This window comes from Dinoponera quadriceps, unplaced genomic scaffold (genome assembly GCF_001313825.1).
Source record: "Dinoponera quadriceps isolate SergipeBrazil2010 unplaced genomic scaffold, ASM131382v1 scaffold1252, whole genome shotgun sequence".
NCBI classification, from domain to species: domain Eukaryota; kingdom Metazoa; phylum Arthropoda; class Insecta; order Hymenoptera; family Formicidae; genus Dinoponera; species Dinoponera quadriceps.
This window is the reverse complement of record NW_014555363.1, coordinates 214,585-238,445: the sequence shown is the minus strand read 5'-3', so window position 1 is coordinate 238,445 and position 23,861 is coordinate 214,585. Positions and strand designations below refer to the sequence as shown.

Genomic DNA, 23,861 nt, shown 5'->3' with positions numbered 1-23,861 from the left:
TTAGCGCGGCCTTACCGAGCCCCCCCCCCACCCCCCCTTCGCCACCCAACACACGCGACTCGCGATGCGTGAATAAGAGCGTACGCGCGAGCCCTTTGTGCTCCGCCGAATCGTTTGAAGTTTGGAAATCGTGCCAGCCAAGATCGAGGGCGAAAATTATCTGGCCCTCGGCGATAATGTTGATTCAACACGTGGAATTTTTCCAGTCATCTGCGTGAAATCGATTTCTTAATTTCGAATATGGAGAAGCGCTGGAAAAACTCCGAGGATTCCGAGTTATACCGTGGAGTGCACGTCGAGATACCTCTTCGCGTTTTGCGTAGCACCATTTTAAAATAATTATTTCGTCTTCTCCAAGAACTTTCTTAAAAAGATGCAAATTAATGTATATTATAGAGATATATAAATAGAAATGCATATGTATATTGAAATTGTTTAACATTCTTTTGAAAATTCTTTTCAAGACGTCTGACTGAAATTCGTTGATTTCTCAATTTCGGTTGTAGAAGAGCGAGGAATAGGTTTTGTACACAAAGAGAATCATCGGAACACACATCGAGATGTTTTCTCGCGTCGTGCATAGCACGGTTATGGCCGCGGTCGCCGTCTCGTTTCGGTAAACAACGGTCTACTGTGATGTGTGCTATTATATGATTCCAACTGCGCCAACAGTTTAGCCTTCTTCGCGATGTGTTACGCAATCCATCGTGCTGATTATGCGTTCATACCTCATGACTACGTTATGGCGCACGTGTGCCAGGCTGCACGGCTTCAAATTTTGATAGGCACCGATCGATCCGTGTTTCTTGCGTAGTTATAATTAATCGCGAACTAGAGAACCGAATAATAGGGTAAAATTATTCGAAGCCACTGGCAGATGTTGGATTACTATGGATTCGGCGATAATTAATTATACCTTGAGACATTGATCAGACTTTTCCTAATTAAGGAATAATCCTTCAATGGTTCTCCGTCCTTTATAGGAATCGTGAAACGTGAAACGGGATATTTTCATAATTAACTCATGCTATTTATTTAAAGCACCGTTCGATAATTCCGTACGACGAATCTCATCCTAAGTGATCCATTAAAATTAACAAATCACTGAAAATATATACTAAAAAATATGTATTTACATATAATGTATATATAATTTACTTGAAATTTTTTTAATATACATACATAATACAAGTATAAAACATATAAAATTGTGTGCGTTAACACGTTGGACGTCTTTATATCCTCCCAAAATTACATTAATAGTATAATATATCAATATATAATAGTAACTAAACCATCCGTGCTTGGCTTCTTATAGGCATATATTATTTTCCTATAGATTGAATCGCAAAAAGCAGCCCCTATTATTTTAATTACATAAAATTGCAATTTTTGCGACGCGCAAGAGAAAATTGCACAGCGAGAGATGCATAAGGTTATTCTCGAATAACGTCGAGAAACGTCGAGGGATGCGCTGCAATTTGTGAGCAGCGACGACGACGGGAACGTTAAACTGCAATTTTAATTAAGCTAACTGCGACAATGCCAGTTATTCAAAACGTCATAACGTTTTCGCGTCTCGAAAGAGGCGTGACGGCCGGCGGAGCCTCTTCCTCGCGCGAGAATAATCTGACGCAAGGAATCCCGGACCTGAGATTACTGCACATTCGTTGCGCTCAACGAGCGCATTACGAGATGAATATCCGCGCGTGATACGCTCCGCTCACAATTATAGCGACTATTGCGTGACCCAAATGAATGCGATTCACACTTGCTGGTCGGCGATGCTTGCGATATGTGCATGCGTAAATAAGCGACACCCGCGGTTGCGACATAAACCAGCGGCTATCGTTTTGTTCTATCGCCCGGCACAATGCAACACGAGCAAATCCGTGAAACTCCGTACAATACGTGGGCAGTGCGCCGGAGATCTAACGGGTGATACCCTCGAAACGAAGCGGGGGCGCATATGCCGTGGTGTGCGTTATCGTTGAATATAAATTCGGCGCGCGAGATTTCAAGATGCGTCGCTACGCACCGTGAAAACGCTCGAGGGAAGTTATCCCCCGCGGCGGTTTATCGGCGCATCGAGCGTTTTCTTCAACGCGAGAACGACGGAAGGGAAAGTCCTGTGACTCTCGTCCAACAATTCGCTCGCCTTCTATCCCCGAATTGCTCAAGTTCGCCGCGGAATTCGCTAAATTTGCTTTGCGTCAGACATTTCCGCCAGTATTATTTCACGTTGTTGATTTAAAGGAACTTGAAGCGAAATTCCCTAGCGTGCAATATTTTTCTATCGTTTTCGACAGTATCTAATGTATTTTAGTGTATTCTTTGTTTGTAGAGCGGATTAGAGATGATACACAGAGAAAAGAAGTGTCAGATTTAAGTAAATAATTACTCCGATATTCTGTAGCAAATGTTTACTCGAATAAAGTAATATTTATTTCATTCAAATAAAATTTATTTAATAAAAAAGTAAAAATTTGCTAAGAAGTATTGATAATAATTATTTACCTGAATCTAGCACTTCTTTCTGTGCAAATATTTAAAACGCGCGCGATGTAATATCTCGAAATTAGTTTTGAAGGAGAAAATTCTTACTGAAATTATTACGTTGGTTTCATACAAATGTTATATACAATTTATGTTTCCATGTTTACCGTAAATTAAAATTATCCGGATTACGCGCGGAAAACATCGCCGTGACGTTCGTTGCAATATTACATCATCCAAATGAACGTAGAGAAAGCGGCTGATTCATTCATAAAATAAACACGTTCATACTGAATTAAAGCTCGAAAAGTCGATAATGTTATCGCTCTCCGCGTGTATTATATTGCAATAGCGCGAGCAAATCTCACATTCAACATCGATAGAGACACGCGAAGGAGACATTTAACTACAATTGCTCAAGCCGAAGAATGCTTAAGGTTTCTACGTTACATCACAGGTAAGAGATGGCAATGAAGTAGGCGTGATGATCTCGCCGAGAGAACGTTCTTTTTTCTTTCTTTCCCTTTTTTTTCTAAGCAGTGCAGCACGTAAAGGTTAGCAGTGCTCGGTTTGGTACCGAGGAAAATTGGTTTCACATTTCGACGGCGATATAACGTTGCGTCGGTCCGACCACAACCGTGGTTAAACCGCCGAAAAAAACGTCAACTTTTTTCCCTTCTTAAGGATGCGAGGCAGAAAGATGATCTATCTATTTATCTATTCACTTGGTCGTTACACATAAGTCGCGGATTCAGATACATTGCACTTTTACAACGGGAGGAACGACCTAATCTCAAATGTAAAAGTGAAGAATTATTATTAAAATTTGAATCATATTAAACAAATTAAATATCATTAAAACATTCAATAATTAAACATCAGCCGGTTTCTGTGACATCTGAGCTGAAATAATTGAACGAGCTGAAAATAAACGACAGTTTCGCCAGAAAGTGGCAGGGATATTTATCCTTACTTTCGTCTCGAAAGGTTAAATAATAAAAATAATAACTTAATGATACGAAGCGCGCGAAGAGTAATTGCGACGTGTTGCGTGGAGCTATTTTTTTTTCCTTTGTCATAATGTTTACGTCTTCGTATCTGTATTACGTTGCGTCATTAAGAGGGCCGCGCATTAATATTGTTTCATGTGGGTGCGAACGGGGGCATTGCGTGAAAAGCTTCTACCTTTATGGCAGCCGGCACAATGAAGAAGGCACTTTTCAGTAGTACAGCAACGATAACGCGCTATTAATTTCGGATTTACTCCGGGTATTATACGGAGGTGTTGAAGAGGCGCGGACTTCTTGACGCACCGCGATAATTCGGCGGTCGGTGAATCAGGATTCGCGTTTTTTGCGCGACGCGGGTCGATGCCGCGGGTTACAGCCGCCGATTACCCAGGCGCGATAACGCGGAGCTTAATAAATACGACGTCATGAATGGACAACAAACGTATCACGCGTCTGAATGAAAAGAACCACCACGCGTAAATATAGCCGACGCGCTATTTTCCGCGTTCGCGCCCGGTGAAAGGAGCACGCGCATACACACGTGTACACGTATACACGCACGTAAGCACACATATACATTTCCACAAAGGCGAACGCGCCTCACAGTCGTGGAAATGCCCGACATTTTATTCAACTCGCCGTTTGTAGAAGCGATATATACCCACGCTGTGTCGGACCGTATTGAAATCGCGGGGAGAGCTTCTTTTTTCCAATAAAAAACGAGCGTTCGTCGATCCCGTTAATTAATTCGTCTTCGATGCACGCGCGATGTGGACCATCTGACCGGCGCTCGATGTGTCGAATGAATTACGGTTTCTAATGAGAAATCCTGACGTGGGCGACCGAAGGCGTGAATAAATGAGTGGGTAAGCGTACGCTTGCGCGCGCGCGTTATCGAAGAACCGAAGGAAATCCGGAATCGCGTTAAAATCGGAGAGCGTACTTTCATAATCCCCCTCCCCCCCTTTCCCCGCTCGTTCTCTACAGTAATTTATATATCCTTCTTCGAGAGCAACGGTGAAGGCGCGTTACGGAATTGTGTTACGCGTCGCGCTGTCTTTAAACGCGCAAACGAGTCGCGGCAATTCTCACGGATATTAGTACGAGCCGAGATTGAAATTAACCGACGTTAATTAAAACTGGTTACTGAGAAGAAAAAAAAAGAAGGGAGAGAGAGAAATTGAAATGATCGGGGCGCACGATATCGCGTCGTGCGATGGCTAATAATTACATAGCGGCTCCGAAACTTCGCGTTTCTTTGTCGAGAGAGCAAGGATTGAAAAGGATTACTCTTTGCGACGGGCGCGATCCGCTCATGATCCGCCGGTCTTTTTCACAGTATGATATACAGCGTCCAGACGAAGGGCGGAGTCAATTACATTGTCGTGTCTTTAATCTCGCCAGACGATAAGTGGCTATCCGCTTCCAATATAAATGGACATCCGCGGGCGTGAAGTGGCAATTCATGTTAGCGTTCTTCCCGTTTCATAACTTACGAGAAATCTCGGCTTACATACGCGCGCGCGAGAGGGGATATCCATCGGAGGAATATCGCCACTGGCGAATGTCCGATTCTCTCTCTCTCTCTCTCTTTCTCGCCGACTTTGCGACTAGTTACTCTCCTGCGCTTTTGTTCCGCCGGAAGCTTAAGTAGCTTATGTCCTCATGAAAGGACGACGTTCTCTCTCTCTCTCTCTCTCTTTTTCCCCTTGCTCTCTCGGATTTTCTCATGGATTATATATATTTTCATTCCTCCTTCAAATTCCGCCCACACACACAACTTAGCTTAATACGCGACCCGTTTCCGATGTCCGACCGTGTGTGTCAACATTCTATTCGGATCGATGTTTTCGCGGCTTCGGTGATTAAAGGATAACAAACTTTTCCAGTATCTCGCAAACTTGATTTAATCATTTGATCCTGATAATCCGAAAGATTCGTACAACGTGTCTCAAAACCATCGTACAATACTTTAATAGTGTATTCTAAAACTTAGCGGGAAACGAAAATTCTAGGGCGAAAATTATAGAGGGACCAATTCTTTTTCAAATTGTAAGCCACTAAAAAAGACCGCCTTCTCGCTTCTTCTCGGACTAAATTTCAGGAAGATAAGCGAAGATTACATTTTTCGCTAATTCAGGCGAATGATTAAATTCAAATTGTGCAAACTTAGTCATATACACAGATATTACAAATATTACAAACTGGAACGTTACATTAAATGATGATCATTCACGATACTCTCATATCACGATTTTCAACTCCAATTAAACTACAAAAAGCGTTGTTAAAATGAATCGTGCGATTTTGGAGACGAGTTAAAAATACATAGGCGCGTCTCGAATAACATATATTTACCGTATTACAAATTGCAAAATAATTATGCCAATTTACCGTATCTCGGGTAATTCAATCATCGGCCGAGCTTTCGCGCAATCAGCGGAAGTCAACGTGGCAATTAGCATGTTAAATTTGAGGGAAACGTATTCGTCATATATCACGTTTCTCCTCCCCGGTTTCCTGATTCGCCTGTGACACCGGTGCGCTCGAATGCGTTAGCAGGTTAGCGTGCACAATATCGGCTCGTTTCCGAATGGTTGACACATGCACTCGGCGGTATTGCACAGATATAACGTTTGGGAACACGAGAGGGTGAGCTGGCGCCAGCCGAAAGCTTTCAATCTCGATGAATACTTCGACGAGCGTCATAAATTGCAAAAAAATGCGGCCGGAATTTTTATGGCGCGCGACGACGGGGACGCTTCTTCGTAGTTTTGCCGTGCGGAGTCCGGCGCTCTATCCGACGAGCTCTCTCTCGGAATATCCGGTAAAATCGAGCGGCACGCTTTGATACGTCACGGGACAGTTTATATTTCCTAATAAAAGTGTTATACGCGAAGCGAGGCGCTTTTATTGTCTACGTGCACAGCAATCGGCACTGCGGCACCGTGTGTATCTATTCAAATGCGATATTCTATACAGCACGTACATCAAGTTTCACGCTTAATATACAGAATGTCCTAAAACAGAGTATACGATTGGGCCCAAAAATGTCATGACAATTTACAATGAGATTAATCACCTTTTCTTCTCTCAGTGCATTAAGAAAAATCTCACTAAATTGTAGTAATTTTCGGTTTCTATTATCTTCTAGCTTTAACCCAAAAATAGTAGCAATACGTATTTAAGATTATTATCGTTGACACTACAATAACATTTACAAGAAAAGTGGTTCTTCTCATTATAATTCTTTCGCTTATTCGATTATAATTACAAATACCAAATACTTTTTTCTCAGTGTGCACAGAGCCCGCTTAAGCCGAAAGAACGTCTCTTTATCGTTTTAATACTGAAGATCTTGTAAAAGTAATTAATCGGTTAGTCGGATGTTTTCCCATGTCATATAACATTAACGAAAATATTCGCTCTCGTTTTCATCCACATCTCTCGGCCGCACGTTTCGGTCCTTAACGGTCTAGGAAGAATAGGAAACGTGAAGCCACTACTAGAGGACGTTGCCTTGCCGTTCTAGCGATTAACCGTCGTAATGGCACCGATCTATGCTAAATACGGACCATTATCGGCATGACATCCTGCAGATCTCGGCGTCACGATCGGCACGAACACGCGAACCATGACCTGGGTGTAGCCCGCGCAACGTGCCGCGATCGTTGCGAAATGCACATGGCGCCATATCCGTCGGTTATCTCGGCAAAAAAATCGTGCGGCGCGTAACACGCGTCTGGGCTTAACAGGGTGTAAAGGAAAGAATCGCGAATTTCGCGCGACTATTGCCCCGATCACGATGCGATCCCCGACAAAGTTTCGTTATCCGATTAAATGACGTCGAATGCAACTCGATTTCTCTCGTTGGATTATCAAAGATGCTCTCCTTCAACGAGTGAAAGAGCCATCGAGCTTTCCGATATCTTCTTTTTGGTTTACTTTTCCCAACAAAAATCTTTTTATTCACCCGTGTCGAAATTTTGGCCCTATGTCAAATCTTTGATTCTGCAACACAGTAGGATAGCAAAATAGGTTCACGCGCACAATTTCAATTCTTTTCGCGTTTTTCCAAAAAAAAAAGTAAAAAAGAAGCGACTCTGTGTAAAATGAACAACGAAAGCAGAGAAGTTTAAGGCAAGAATCATTTCTATAAGGCGGATGCGGTTACGAAGATGATCCGGTTTCTGCGGTCTGCTTCCATTATATATCCGTTGAGAAATACACACGATTCACGTGTAGCAAAATTCACGCGAATTACGTCTGATTCATCGTTCACCGACGACTCATTTTTGTCGACATTGCGGAAAAACGACACGTCGTGACGGCAGAAATTCGCGTACGGCACGATGAAACGCTCGATGCAGAGTTCAATTTCCCTCTCCGGGCAGAAGATTGCGCGTACAATGTAACCTCTGAAAAATCAAACAGCTACCTTCGGTAGCCAAACGTGAGACACGGACGAACAGACTCTGGAATTAACGGGAGGAAAAAAAAAGATTTCGCGGCTCGTGAGAGCGGACGAGCGAGCGAGCGCGCGCGTGCGAGAGAAACTACGTAACCCTTTGCTCCACCGCTACTTTTCAATTATCCCATGAAATAACAGCAATAGCAGCACGTCCCGACAGAGATTCCAAAGTGCAAACCCGTAATTTTAATCGCTCTCGCTTCTAACGCTCGCTATTTTATTCTCGCGCTTCCGCTTGTCGTGAGCGGCTGTTCCCTTGCCTCATAAATTTACGATTCTAGCCCTCGCATACATCCAATAAATAACGAGCAGATTCGGGAGGTCCCGACAAAATCGTCCGTCGATTCTTTAGCTTTCCGCGCTGAAGACATTCGGACCGCTCGGTGCACGATAGAAAAAATGATTTTACCGGCCACAGCCAATCGTGGTTTAGCCGAAGATGTTTCGCTGTTGTAGCTGGGAATTTGCTGCTGCAAATAGAACTTTGGTTACTGTTGCTGAAAGTATATCATGTCTAATATATGTCTACTGTTGCTAGATTTGTATTATATACGTTATACAACGGAGAATCAATTAGTGTATGGACATCTATAAGTTTGGTTATAACAGATATATGTTAAGTGTCGTACCTATGCGTACCTAGCAACAAACAGTGACTGAAATTTGAGTTGCGTCGGTACATTTCTGGCTACAGCAGCAAAACATCTCACATATTTCCAGCTAAAATGTGATTAATTGCAGCAGCAAAATCTTTTTTTTTCCGCGTGACATTTCATGCGTATTCTATATTTTTATTTTTCTACATTTTTATATTTTCCATACTTTTTTTCATACTTTTAATTTTTTGTGGAAACCGCGGCGTTTCTTGGACGCGTGAACCAACGGAATAACTTTTATACTATTTTGGGAAGTAGAAGTAAAATTCCTCCGATGGTATCTCAGGGAGAGAAAGAGAGAGAGAAGTTTCACCCGCAGTAGTCCTTGGCACATATTTCGATGTACTCATTATCTACGCTCCACTACCTGCGCCCGTCTCGCCTATTGATTCTCCATTTATTTCTAGTTTGCATGTAATCTTCGAGTTTACGCGCAAGTCTCTCATTATTTCTTGAAATTAACGCCAAGGAAAATTTAGAACGGTAATATTGCTCTCGGGCGTACAATCATAAACCGCTGCACAACGTCGCCTCTAACACAATCAGCAAAAGCTCAAAATTAACTAGAGCCTTAAGAAAAAGAAAGATAGAAACATTTTACGATCAAGCTTTTCAAAATTTACCTAAAAAGAATTCTTAAAAGAAAGATAGAGGCATTTCACGCTGAAACGCATGACTGGGCTCGCGAGAGCGGCCACGGGAACAGCCGTGGGACGTCGCTTTGCATTTACCCGTGATTTTCGCGACGATTCCCCCCGACGCTTCCGCCAAATCCCGTGGATTATTACCGACCTGGCAGCCATCCGCAATTGGTACGAAAGACGAGCGTGCGAGCGAGCAAACGTGCGAGTGTGCGAATCACTGCATCGCCGCGGACATCGGCGTGCATCGGGCGCAACCGCGGGCTACAGCCGGCGATGATCGGTGTGTACACACACCGGCGTATGTATGCACAGCATTCTGCAGTCGGCGTGTCTCGCTTCCGCGCCGTCGCCGCCGGATGTTGAACTCCCGGCGAAGAGGAGAACTTCTCCGTGGCGCGGGACTAAGCACGATTTATCGTTAAGCACTGGCGAGCAGAGAGCGCGACATTTGCATCGCGCATTGTGGCGACCCGCGTCGTCTCTCGATCGGAAACGCGAAGTTAAAGTCGCTCAACTCGCCCTCGCGCGCTCGATATGCTTCCCGCCTCGGTGTGTTAATTAAATGTTACGCAATAAGGAACTTTGCAACTCGCGTTTCTCACGACGGAACGCGACGACGTGGAGGAAGACGTGGACGACGTGCGCTGTCGCACGCGGAACTGGGAATTTTCTTATGAGGCTCGTCGGAAAAGCGAACGCCGACAATACCCTTTTTCTTTCTTCCCTTCGTCAGCGTTTCTACTTTTTTCTCTTCCTTCGTTTCTTTTTCATAAATTGTGTCTCAGGCCGCGCTTTGATCGTTAATTTCTTTCATCGCGGTAAGATTGCTTTATTGTCCCCTCTTACGGATTTTAATAATTTCCCGTGGCAGAGGTTTAATAAGGGAGCTTCGTTTCTCGAGTACGCGTTAATTAAAAACATTCTACAATCGGGGAAAAAGCGGGAAAATTCCTCCCTCTGTGATCGCATGGGTGTTTCAGAGGAGCGGAGCACGCGGAAAATCGTAAGCCGAGAACGCGCGTCGGTATGAAAGGAAACGATAATAATTTCCACTGCTTTCCCCCCCCCCCCCCCTCTCCGCTCTCTATGAGTTCGGGCAATTTTTTTCAGCCGAAATTCCATAAATTCCTCTTATTTCCGGTAAGCAAGCTTCGCAAGTTACAACTCAGTGGCTAAACTCTTCCAGTGCTGACGGATCTCGCCGAATCTCGCGAGGGATTTTCGCGGGGGGAGAACCCCCCCGGATACTTGCGAAAAAACATCGTGCGAAACTTCGGCAATAACATACGGACTCGTATTTCAGAGACTTTGGAAAAAGGACGCCGTGTAAAATTGCTCTCTCGCGCTTTCTCGTATTTCCACGTGCGTGCGTGAGCGTTTTATCATGAACCGTGTGAAACGTGTGTGCCGATTCATAAACAGGACGTCATTTCGAGTGAAAAGCTCTCGCGAACAAAAGTCACACAGGAATATCAGTGGAACGTTTAGAAAAAATCCTTTGACCTTTCAATTCAATATTACTCGATAACCGCTTCATTCAGCGTCGTTCTCGTCCTCGTTGTCATTATTATTGCTATTATTATTATCAAATGACGTACCTTTCCGTACGCCGACACACTTTTGCATCGCTTAATCAAGTAATGTAAGCCGCCCGCGCCGTCAATCTCGCTCGCATTCTCGAAATTTTCCGCGAACCCTTCGAAATTGCATCCCGCTCGCGCAACTTTACAATGCGCCTAACAATGAACGCCTACGTAGTGATCCCGTAGGAATTCGCCGCGGGAGAAATTCTCAGAGATCCGTGAATTTCCAGACTTCATTCGAGGTAAATGAAACATCGGGATTGACGTAATCGTGCATCTTGATATCGGGAAGACGGTAGATCGCTATTTTTGCGTGGGTGCGTCTTTATCCCTGTGATTTTGCCGGCACGCGAGCAGAATTTTTCCGCTAAGAGAGAGAAAGAGGGAGAGAGAGAAGGTGGGAGGGGAAAGGGGTTAATAGTTTACGGATGTAAGGATTCGAGTCTCGGTGATGCGCGAAAGCGGTCGACGAGCGGTGGGCTTTCGAAATGAATATCGATCCGTGTCCGTAATTAACGTGAACCGTTAGCCTCCGGCGTAATGTCGATCTTTCGCGTCAGTCGCATCTGTATTCATTCCTGAACGGATTACGTTTAATCCGGCATTTTCCAACTCTCCGACTGAGCCCCGATAAATTCTAATATTCGCTCGCGCGAGCGTTCTTTTCTCTCTCTCTCTCTCTCTCTCTCTCTTTCATTTAATCGATTTTGTTCAAATTAAATCATGAATAATCGCTGGTAACAATCAACAAAGTGGTAATTTGGAAACTTAGACCGAGACATAAAATTACGCTAAATATAGTTTCTTTTTCTGCTCGACTCCGGTCACGAAAAGGCATCGAGTGGTAATAAAAGTCGACGCTCGACACGACGGAGAAGGAAACACTTTGGCGCAATAAATATCTCTCCCTCCACCGGTGAAACTTATTTCATCACTGAAATAATTTGACCGGGGAGACAAATTCGGCAGGGTAAAAGTCAAAATTGCAAAAAGAGGCGGGTGTAAATAAATAAGCTGTCAGAGAATGTGTTCCAGAATACGATAATTAAAAAAGTTAGTTCACTTGAACATACGGAAGGATTAATTAGCAATTTTCCCGACTAAGAGTTAATTCTGTCCGTAAATTCGCATATATCGAGTTAATTAATCCGCAACATGGGCTTGAAACGTACGATCACCCGCTAAAGCCACCTCACAACGCACTGTATCACGCCAGCACACCCGAACCGCGTTCTGCAACTTGCGTCAATCAATTTTGGTCCGTAGTGCGCGATTCGGCCCGGCGATTACGACGGACGCAGCGATTCGTATTGTAGGCAATAAAGTGGATCGTGCTGCAATAGTTAGCAGCCACCGTATTCGAGAGCGTAAATGATTGATGACACCCAGATTTCCTCTCGAATTACGCTGTCGGGACACTTTCGGTATCTGTCACACAATTCGCATCGCGTATAACGCGAAAATGCTGCATTACGATATCACATTTGATAACGCTCGTGGAAACGCAATCACACGATCGTGTCCACGGTGTTTTTCGAGCTTTATTAGAAATTTCGGATAGCGTCGGTGCGAGCGACTTTGGGAGCGCGAAGGGTCAAGGCAACGCATAATTTTCGTTTCAAACATAATGGAGGTATTTGTTGCTACTTCTTAACATATATTTATTTTGCTTTAAATAACAAATTTGGGCGGGACGTTTGGGACATGTGAAATGTGTTAAATTTAACGCAAAATTTTTCACATATCTTTTGGTGGTAATTTCAAAGCTAAGAGTCAGCGCCGATTTCGAAACGCCCGCATTTCTTTTCTCCGCACGAGACTGAACGTAAAAACAATTATCGAGCCGTATCGCCACATCGCAATCACGCCCTAACCGGAATAGATCGCGACAATCGGGTGAAAGTGGCATCGATATTTTCCCACAATGCTCTTGCACTCGGTCACTTTTTTGCGATCCCTTGACATTCGCCGCAATCTCACCGGCTCTAATTGTTATTCGGTACAAGCCGGAGGATTAGCAATCGTGTCAGAATTGTCACCCGGAATCCTCCCCCGTATTTGTCCGGTATTTACACTTCCTTCAACGTTAAATCGTTCCCGGAGGTGAGCACGAAAGAATGAGAATTTTGGGAATGTACGCCGTTACGACGCGGGAGGAGAGGACACTGAAAAGGGACAAATCTTTACGATAACGCGCGTTCCGTTACGAACGGGAGAGACTCTTCGCGTCGGCGAACGAGACTTCCGCGTGGACTATAATTTTTAGAGAAAGATGGCACCCAGAGAGAGAAAGAGAGAGAACGGGAGAGCCGCGAGTGAGAGCCCAGGTAGGTAAAGGCCGTTGCACTCGTCGGCTCGAAGACTTCTGGCCCTGCGTAGCGGTACTCGTGCCTCTCTCTTTCTATGCGCACATACATATATATGCACGTATTCATGTCGTGACACACACACACAGACAGGCATACACGTACACACATATATAAAAATGCGATTCTGTATTCGTCAGTTCGTTATTGCGCGAGCATTTACGTCACGACGCGGTAAGTACCGGTCCGGAGAATCGGCTGTGACGCATCATTAATCGGATCTGGCACGAGCGCGCAACGGATTCCATCCGTCAGGATGGTACTGATGTAATGGCGCGTCTGCTGAACAAAGAAATCACGACTACGACCATCTGTCGCCGACCAGAACCGTCGTTTCGCGTCGGGTCTCCGTCTATATTAATTCCCGAGAGCTTTACCCGGCAGGTGAACCTCCGTCAGAGAAGTTTGGTGTCCCGAATCGAGGTGAATCGTGGGAGTAGCGCTCGAACGTGACGTCGTTTAATTACGACGAGGCATTGTCGGCTGCTTCGTTCGCGCAAAATTTAAAAATCGAAACGAATGGCTCGAGTGAGACGGGCGATCTTTTTAACTAAACGAGAATTTTTTTCGGGAGCTCTGCCGAAATAAAAATGTTCAAATGGAAGCTTAGTTACGATGCTCGGTTACAAAGAACGTCCAAACTAACGAAGCTAACAAGCTGCAGTCGGTAATTCCTCGTTAAATTTTTACTGGTCGGAGAAATCTACGTGACAGTCGACAGCGCGTCAGTTGCCAGCGAAAAACTGTTGCGTCTATGAGACTCATCTGCTAAATTCCCCAGTTGAAACTCAGGCCCTTTGTTAAATCCTCAGTTCTACACAGTAGGTGCTGAGATAGCAAAATAGATTCGATTTCAAGTCCAACAGAATAATTTATTTCTATCCATTGCGTATTGCTAGCGATACTTCGCGCGATGAAATAAAGAGACAACGCGTCCCCCTTGTGTCGCAAGAGTAGCGCGACTCTTCATCGTTATCCGATCTCTCAATTCACCGAGTCACAACACTACTACCGCAAGCCGGTGGGTGAGTGAAGTAGAATAGGAGCCGAAAGAAAAATGCGCGCGGTGTTCGAGGCTTTATCGACTCCATCGCGGAACCTTCGGCCGTCCGCAGCCCCGTTTCTCCGTCCGTAATTAACAGCTTCCCTGCGCGCATCGTCGCTCTCGCGCGCGTTACGCACGACGTGCGAGCCGCCGCACGATGCGTACCGCGTGTGTATGCGACCACGTAGGTAGGTAACAGTACTCCCTGCCACCTGCGCGAGTCCCCTATACTTGCGAGCCTGCGAGGGGCTTCCCGCGCAGGTAGCTACGTACCTGCGCCTCGCGTGTGAATGTACCTGTGCGTGTGGACGCGTCGCCGTATATGTGCGATGTTTAACGACGACGACGACATATGGAGTAGACACCTGCTAGCGTGTTTACGTGAATGCACGCATTACGAGCGCGCGCGCGCGTGTGTGTGTACGTGTCTGCATATACGCGTGTGGTCGCGTAGCGACGACGAGTGTGGGAGCGGGCGTGCGCGAAGAGAGCGTTTCTTCTCGCTACAAGCGAGGAAACCATCGTCGAGATTTTTCTCCGGGTCACAAAAGAGAGAGAGAGAGGGGAGGTGGAATGAGACCGTGGAGGAAGCCGCTCGTATTATTTCTCCTGCCTCACGATGCCTCTCGATATGCGTGCTTGCACGCGGAACGAAACAAGCCGAGAACCGGACAATGGCGGGAACGATGGGAATGCGCGTATGGGAAACGCTCGACGTCGAGTGACGTATTCTCGCGCGAGGGCGGTTTCGCTCGCGAGGCGCGCGCGAGCGTTGCTCGAATTTCAGCGGATTTTCAGCCCGAACCCGCCGATTATCCTGTTTTGAGCGATTGAAGGTACGCACGCGAACGGACAGTCACGGCCGTTGTTGAAGCGATTACACGGGCCGAAGCGCGCGCGATATTATAAGTGTCATTACGCGTGTGTCCCACGCGAAGCGCGGCTGTAAGAAATTACGCGCGCGGCGCATTTAGCACAAGGAAACCGTGCGCTTATTGGTTTCCGAGCCACGTTGTTGAGCAACGTCCCGGTGCGATTCTTTGAAACGTGCTCTCTTATATACCACGGGATATAATGGATAATGAACATTGCGGACACGACATTACGCAGCGCGAAGACGAGGAACGACGTGTTGTCGGAGTTTTTTCTTTTTTTCTCCCCCTTTCTTTTCCTCGAGGTAATCCTCGCCGTATGCGGACATCACCGAAGGTATTACGGTATCGCGAACAGGTCTGACGACGGATGCGAAAGGCAAATTTTATATCTTGCCGAATGCAGATTTGAACATGTACGATATACCCTGAGCTCGGAAAAGAAGTGTCGCGCGGGCACTTCAGCTACTTGGCGCTTTTCCAGTCTCTCGCTCATAACTGACAGATAAATAGATAAATAAATAGGTAGGTAGATACATGGGTAAATAAACGGAAAGATAGACGGTGGATAGATAGAAACAGACTGATAGAGAGGGGTAGATGGATAGATAGATAGGTAGATGGACGGATATAGTGATTGATAAACGAAGGGACACAAACGATACGCAAAGTAACGACCGCAAGAATCGAGATTAAACGTTACCACGCACGACTAAGTGCGATCGTGCAAAAGTGCAGAAATCCACGTCGGGAAGGAAACACGCGAATCTCCTCTCTAATGCCGCAATCGACGTGGCGAATGATCAGCTCCGTCTCTCGAGACGTGAGAAACTTGAAAATCCGCCGGCCGACCGTTCGAACGGTAATAAGGCTAATGAAGACGATCACGCGCGAGCGCGCGCCTTCCGGAGTGGCGAATGCGTAATAATAAGTGCGCGGGCCGCACGAGCGACAAATTGGCCTCGTTATCCAGGACGGGGGAAACATCATTAACGCGATTACGCAAAGAGTGGATGGACTTTGTGAACGCCTCGTGGAAACTGCGAAAGCGCGATCAGAGAGGAACGGCGCGCGCTCGGGCGAGTCGAGCGGCTGCTGCTGTTGATGCCGCTGCTGCTGTGCTCCGGTAAAGCCAGCTATGTACTATTAGCCAAGGGGAAACAGGTCGGCCTGCGGCGAGAGGTGGACGAAGAAAGGCGGCGCGTAACAGCTGTAAAAACGAGCTGCTGGAATTAATTGACTCGATATATACGGGAAGAGCGAGCGGCGCGCTGAATTGGGTCAAACGTCGTCGCTCGTAAAACCGCGCGCGTGCTCGTCCAAGAAAGGGAGGCGAGCGTGTCGGTGTGTTTCGATTCTGTTAGACTGATATGAATGAACGGTGGAAATGTTTCTACCCCTCTCTCTCTCTCTCTCTCCCCCCCTACCCTTCTTTCTCCCGACAAATTCAACATGCTCTACTTGCGTCGACAAATCATTGAGATACTCGGCGAGCGCGACGTCGCTCGTCGTCCTGAGAGACAACGTGACTCAATAATCGCGCGTCCTCGATCGAATCGAATGCTCTAGAACATATGCGGAGTATGTCAATAAATTGCAATCGTAAATTGCAATCATAAATTGATCGAACGATTTTTGACGAGATCACTCGTTAATCTCGCTAATCGATAGGGACTGCTCGCGTAAACCGGCGAGCGTGATGTCACCTCGTTTACCCTCGCGTCAAACGTTGCGGACGTTCCTGGTGCGTTTGCGAGGGAAAATATGCGTAAATCATGCCCGATTACCGCGAGCCAGACACGAGCGATATTTCGTCGGGAATACAACGCTTTCGCGCACGAACGCGCGTCGCATCTGTCAACTGTCATTACGCATAATATATGAGAAAAGTATGCCCGTACCATTAAGCTTCGATACGGCTTTAATATTTATCAGGCCGATACTCGTTCCTTCAAATCATTCGCATTGTATATTTGGATATGCAATACAATACGATACCTCAAGCTGTCAAAATGACGGATGAGTCAAACAAACAACGGTGTAACGTACACTGAGTTTCACAGTTGAAAACGCAACCGATGGTTCTTCAACGAGAAAACTCATTGGACCATCGTTCGCGTTCTGAACTGCACCGAGAAAAAAATGATCAAACCGTCTGAAAACTCTATATACACTCATACCTACACAGAAACAAATTCAAGCGTCATTTACACCTTCAAATGAAGAGTCAGTTCGAAGATACCTTTCTATCCAATATTTTTTTCTCCTCTATTCATATAAATTACTCTTGAATAACAAGATTATGACATTTCTAGTTGAGCTATATAGAATTTTTTCATGTATGAGCAAGTGTTTTATCTTCATACATAAGGTTATATATTCTTGCGTGGAAATATGAATCTTGAATTGATATTAATTGTTTTCCGTGTAGACCCGATATAAACGATCAGAAAGAGACTAATGAGTCTTGTTTTACAAAATATTAAGGCTTCATTGAAACTTAGTGTCGTGATCATCGTGCAATTTCGCACTAGAGAATTTTTTCGCAATTTTCCCGGCAGGTGGACAACGCGTTGGCGCAGCCTCGCGCAATCGATCATGATTCTCGCGAAACATTAATAAGACTTGCGCTTGATCCACGCAATTTCCTCATAATTCCTGTAGGTGTGTAATGTTATTTCATTCCAATTTGTATCAGCCAGATTGTAATTTTCGAATTTAATATCCGTTTGTTCATTTATCACGCACGAAAATAAACCCGGTGTACCATCGTAATCCAACGTCCCTCGACGATCCCGTTACGCGTGTAAAGACCTGCATCGCTAATCAGTGCACCAGCGGGGAGGGACTCTGAACTATCGATCATCCCGAGATACCTGAACGTGTATACGCGCGTGACACTTCCTATTACTTGTTGCGCAAGACGACGCATTCCGCGAGCGCGTGTATTTACTTTTTCATATTTCTTTTTGCTGCTAGGAAGCCGCAATATTCCGTTTTACGCTGCGAAGAGAAGAAAATGAGTATGGTCGAGTACCACGCTGACGGTACATCAGCTTTATTTATTACACGTCGAGCAGCGTTAATCCAATTTTTCTTATCCGTTCGTATTAGAGCCGCTGTTCTAGTTTATGAAAGAATAGCAAGTCGCTGAGCATATTCCTCAACTCACAATAATAATGATTAGCGACGCCGCGTTTTCACATATAAATATGCAAATGACCTGTCGTGTATCATCAGCCTGATTATAATTCTCCTTTTCTGAGTCTCAAAAAACATTCGTGACAATCGATCGAATTTGACACCGAATCGTCCAACGCTAAATCCGAGCGATTAAAAAAGATCGCGATATCGATCGCACGATCGTTTCCTCGCCGGGGCATTCCTCCTCGAGAAAAATGAACGTAGAAAAATTAGCGGCAGAAAACTAATAGTTGCAAAGATAAAACGTCGAATATCGGAATCGGTCAAGTTAACCGCAATAATAGAAGTCGGCTGTGCAATTATCTTCCATCAATACAACCATGATCGAACAAACTTCTCTACTTCAACGGCATTTTTTATCAACTTCGACAATCTTAAATACACAAAGAAAAAGGAATCTTTGGATTTGGTACACTTTGTTATTATTGTTTACATTCGTCCGCTCCGTTCCAGAACGCAGATTTGTTTCAATTGAAGAAATTCCAGTAAATTCAGAGAAATCTTTTTATCTGCTTTTATAAGATCTTACTATAAATACCGCCTCCGCTGCGAGCAAGCAAAGTGTGTACGAAGACGACGACTGCGCGGGATCGGCCGCGCAGACCGATCGGCGAGGAAAAAATTCAGAAGCCGTGACATAGCCGCGAAATGAGTCACTGTGTGCACGAGCTCGCTCTCTCTCTTTCTGCGTCGCTCGTTCGCCCTCGGCGACTCTTAATTAATAAAAGCGATCACGTATGACTGACTCACCGTCAGGATTGGTGTAGTATCCCCAGGTGGGAGTCGCGGTCGCCGCCGCCTGTACCACCAGAGCCACGACGCTCAGGGCCAACGCGCCAGCGGCGCCTCGCGCCGCGACGGCGCGTTTCTCGCTCCGCTGCGGATCGGTAGTCGTGGTCGCGACCGCCCTCACGCCCTGACGAATGCTCGGATCGGTTGCCATTCTTCATGCCGTTCGTCGTATCTCAGCGGGACGCGCTCTCCTCCGCCCTCCTCACATCGTCGTCGTCCGTCACCGCGGGGACCGATCCTGCGCGGTGGATCGAGCCGACTGTGAGATCGGAGGCTTTCAACGGTACTCCCTCGTCGCAGATCGCGGATCGATAAGTCGCGGGAACAGCTGCGACGACAAGACGAGACAACGTCGTCGTTACGACTCGTCCCGGCTCGATTTCGATCCCTTCGATGACGTTAATGATCGCCGCGGTGTCGCTCACGGCGATAAGCGGACGGGGATCCACGGAGACTGCGCGTAGGCCGATAAACGACTCGGAGCGTCTCGGAGGGATCAATTGATTACACGCCGATTCAATTTCATCGGTGCGGTCTGTGTGACGGTGTGACCGGAAACGTAGCGCTCCGAGCATCGGCGCGGCTCGACTGGAGCACCGTGTCGGCTATCGATCGATGCTCCCCGTTTAATTGCCTCGTCGAGGAGGAAATCAAATGTCGATTCTTCGTTAATTTTCTCGAGCAAGTTTCCTCGAATTATCGCAGACTAGCATGGTGTGTGTGTATGTTTGTATCGACACGATATCGACCGCCTGTATCGACCGGCCGTCGAAGCGCGCTCAAGCTGAACGGCCGATCCTCAGTTCCCGATGCCTCGATCAGAGAATCGATCCTCGTAATATCTCGTTGACTCGCCGCGCGGGTGTCCTTGACTCTGACCGGAAATCCGGCGCGGTTTCGACGGTACCAGCCGGTGTCAGGTCGTTCCTTTGATTCCGAAGTCACGTGGCGCGTCGTCGTCGTCGCGGTCGATAATCGAATCTCGTGGCCGCGTTGTCGCGTACACACGCATGCAATCGATAGCCGAGCCTCGAGAGAGCGAAAAGGCGCGCAAGAGGTGGTTGCAGCCGACGACGGGGGCTGAGAGAGGGCGGGCAAGATGCGGCGGGGTGGAGAAGAATCGGGTGTATCAGGTTAGGTGGATTCCACGTTCCGTGTCACTGTTTCTTTCCCGTTCCTCTTTCTCTACACCTGCGTGTATATATGTATGTGTGTGTATGCGTGTGAAGCCTCGAAAATGGTGATCTTTAGTGGGCGCTCACTTTTCGTCTCATCTAATTCCCGGCTTCTCGTCGCGTATCCTCGTCCCCGTTCCTCAGGACGCGCTCGAGTGGATTTTTGCGCGCGGCGATATTAATATATATATTTATCTTTCCCTCTCGGCTGCCCTCCGCCTATCCCTGCTTCCACCGCGACAAGGACGAACGCGTCGCGCCTTTATTATCTGTATACGTATTATATCTTCCTCCCTCGAAAACCCTTCTCGCGGAGGCTATCGGTTCCCTTCGTACTCGGACGGCGTGTTCTCCGGGAACCGGTTTTTGTAATGCGTAAAACGGCGCTGCTAAAAATAAGGTATCTTCTCTCTCTTTCCCACTGTCTCCTCTTCACTGTCCCTCGCTCTTTCTCTCTCTCTCTCTCCCTTTCTCGTGACTCTCGTTTTTTCTCCTTCGCCCTTCTTCCGTTTGTCTCTCCCTTTCGCTCTTTATCCTCTCCGTCCGCGTTCCGCTCTCCGAACGCTCCGCCTTTCAGTCTCGCTCGTTCCAAGGAATCTTCTCTCCTCAGGTAAAAGGGAATGGACGGACGGACGGACGGAACGGTTGTGGCGCGCTAGATCGATCGTTGGTCGGACCGATCGATCCGAGAGAGACACGCTCACCGAGTCATCGACGCTCTATTAACGACGATGCGATCGTGGAAAATCGCTTTCCACTCGCGATCCCGAGCGTCGCATTCTCGTACGCACTCCTACTCGTTACTTCTCTTCCTCCCCCTCCTCTCTTCCTCCTTCGTTTCTGCCCGGTGTGCCTCTCTCTCGCCGTGTGTGTGTGTGTGTGTGTCTTCTCCTGCCGACGGACTCTCCTTTTCTCCGTTGCGCACAAAAACGCCGCGTGACTTTCTCTCTACATCGTCGTCGTGGTCGTCGAACGAGCCGGGGTTCGGTGGCGAGCTGCCTGCCTGCCTGCCTACACCTACCTATCCGCCGTTCCTGGAGGTCACGCGTCCGTTAGGTTAGATTGCTTGGTAGCACGACGGGCCGCTTGCTATTTACCGAGTCGACTATACTGCCGCTATAGTTATCGATCGTGCGCGGATACGCTCGCTTCATTTCGTGCCACGTTTCAGGCCAGACCCGACGAGGAATTTCGCAACGCTCCGCGACTACACTCCGCGCACTCCACTCGTTCGATCGTTTCGCTCGCTCGCACACTGGCGCGGCTTTTACTACGACGCTCTTGTCAGATGTCGCGTGCACAAGTTGGATGGGCAACAACACCGGCCGCACCACTCGATTTTCCCGCTCTTTTCCCACGGGACTGTGCGCACCACGCTGCCCAGTCTCGTCCACCCCGGTCACTTTCGCCCGTGTCACCGTGTCACCGTGTATATGGGTCGCGCGACTCGAATCGCGCGCGAATCCTCGTCGTCGCTGCCGCCACCTTCGCGCGATATCACCGACGCCTCACGCACTTGTTCGAAAAGACCTGCTGAAACGGACGTGTCCCACGGGGATTACTTTTTGGCGCTCTCTCTCTCTCTCTCTCTCTTTCTCTTCCTTTCTCTCCGCGAAGGCGCGCACGTCGTACTACGCTAGACGCGCGCAGGCACTCCGTTAGTCGAGGCGACGTGGCGCGACAGCCGACGATGATGATGACGATGCGATGTCCTCCTCCGTGTTTGTACCTGTCGTGTCTGCCGCTGCTGCTGCCCGACGCCCCTGTGCGCGCGAGTAGTCATGCATAAAAAAAGAGAAACCACACACACGCGCGCTCGCTCGCTCGCTCGCTCGCGAGGCGACCTGGAAAACGCGCAGAAAAAGGTGAGTCGCGCCGAGGGTGGATGTATTACAAATCGAGCCCGCGGAACACGCTTATGTTTGTACCTGCGCGTCGTGTCCCGAACGACGATGCCCGCACAGACAGATCGACAGCACACACACACACACGCCCGCGCGCACGCGCGCGCGCGCGCTCTCACGCACGCACGCACGCACGTACGGCCGTCGTTACGTACGTACGTTCGCGAAGAATACGGAGCGTGCGTAGCGAACGATGGTGCGCGCGCCCGACGTTGCAGCGAGGGGGATAGAGAGGGATAGAGAAAGGGAGAGGAGAGAGAGGAAGGAAGAAAGAAAGAGAGAGAGAGAGAGAGAGAATGGCCGCGCGCGATGGACAGGAGAAAGAAAGAAGGAAACGGGGAAAGAAGAACGGTATATGTACGCGAGCCTGCGCGCTGCGCGGCATACTGAGCTCTGAGCCGACCGACGCTGCCGATCGAGGCTGCCTCGAACTCGCGTACCTCGTCTCCCACTGTCCTTTTCCCACCTGTTTCTCTCTCGTCCAGTCTTTCTTCTTCGCCGCCCCCTCCCGTTGCACCGTCTCGCTCGCTCCGTCCTCCTCCTCTATCACCTTCTCCCGCTGCCGCGTTTGTCACTGTATTCTCCGCTCATGTCTCGCAGCTCTCTCGCACTCGCAGCACTTGCGAATCCGCCGTCCTTTCGCGAGAGTCCTCGCTGCGTCGCGTAGCGGAGCTACGTTGGAGCGCCGTTTCGCCGGCGCGTCTTTTTACTCGCGAGAGGGTTACGAGACGGGCGTCGTGTCCCGGAAGGCTTGGTCTTTTTATGAAGAGAATCTTCATGGAATTTTTGGTTTTTTTTTTTAGAGGAAAGTAGGAAAAAGATGTTGCAATGAGGGGTCGATGATATATTTCTGTTACTAATGATATTATGGTCATTTTAGTCTATTGAATATACAATTTAAATGTTATTTCTAATATATGAATCTAATATATTCTAATATACACAACCCACACACACACGCATATATATAGGGTATTCCAAACTAACGAGGGCAAATTTTGGGAGGGCGCAAAACGAATTGAGGTGAATAAAAAGGTCTCTATCATTTTGCAAATAACACGCGAATTTTTTAGTTAGTTAAAGAAGCCCCTATACATAGATTTTTCATTCATTAATAACTTGAAATTTTGCGTGTTGTTTGCATAATGGTTGAGGATTTTTTGTCCACTTCAATCTGTTTTACGCTTTCGTGAAATTTCCCTGTTGGTCTAAGATATTCTACATATATATATATATAATTATATATTATGCTGAATTAATTAATTTAACTGAACGTGCGTACGCCATACGGCGAAGCGTTGATTATGTTAATAATAAAGTCTGATTTTATAAAACGATGGAACATTGGAAAAATTGCGCTTCACTAAAGAGCACTGTTTAGGAATTAATTAAAATTGGTGTAAAGTCTCGTGTTTTTCGCAGCCACGACAGTCGGTCGGTCAAAGATACCGGTTTTTATATCGTTGATACGTTGCTTCCTGTATTTTAAATTCCATGTTTCCTCCAATAGTCAAGTTTGGAATTTGCAATGTTGTCCTCTGCTATAAAAATAACGTCTGATATTCGAATCTGGTCACTCGCATTTGCCAAACCGAGCAAAAATAACGTCACGCGCGGCGCAAAAGCGGCGTGTCGCCGGCAAT

General features: G+C 47.0%; 1 protein-coding gene across 4 annotated transcripts in view; it reads right to left on the bottom strand.

The window, feature by feature from the left end:
- LOC106744017 overlaps positions 1 to 22,593 on the bottom strand; it is a 47,337-nt gene extending 24,744 nt beyond the window's left edge. The window contains exons 1-2 of one of the 4 annotated variants that reach the window (XM_014618404.1): positions 22,243 to 22,593; positions 19,098 to 22,158 (exon numbers count right to left, since the gene is read on the bottom strand). In XM_014618404.1, the coding sequence (XP_014473890.1) occupies positions 19,098 to 19,290 (193 nt within the window). In that variant the 5' untranslated portion in view covers positions 19,291 to 22,158; positions 22,243 to 22,593. Of the gene's footprint in view, positions 1 to 19,097 lie in introns of all 4 variants that reach the window. The other 3 variants (XM_014618405.1, XM_014618406.1, XM_014618403.1) reach the window with 3 other exon arrangements.
- Positions 22,594 to 23,861: the final 1,268 nt, after the last annotated feature.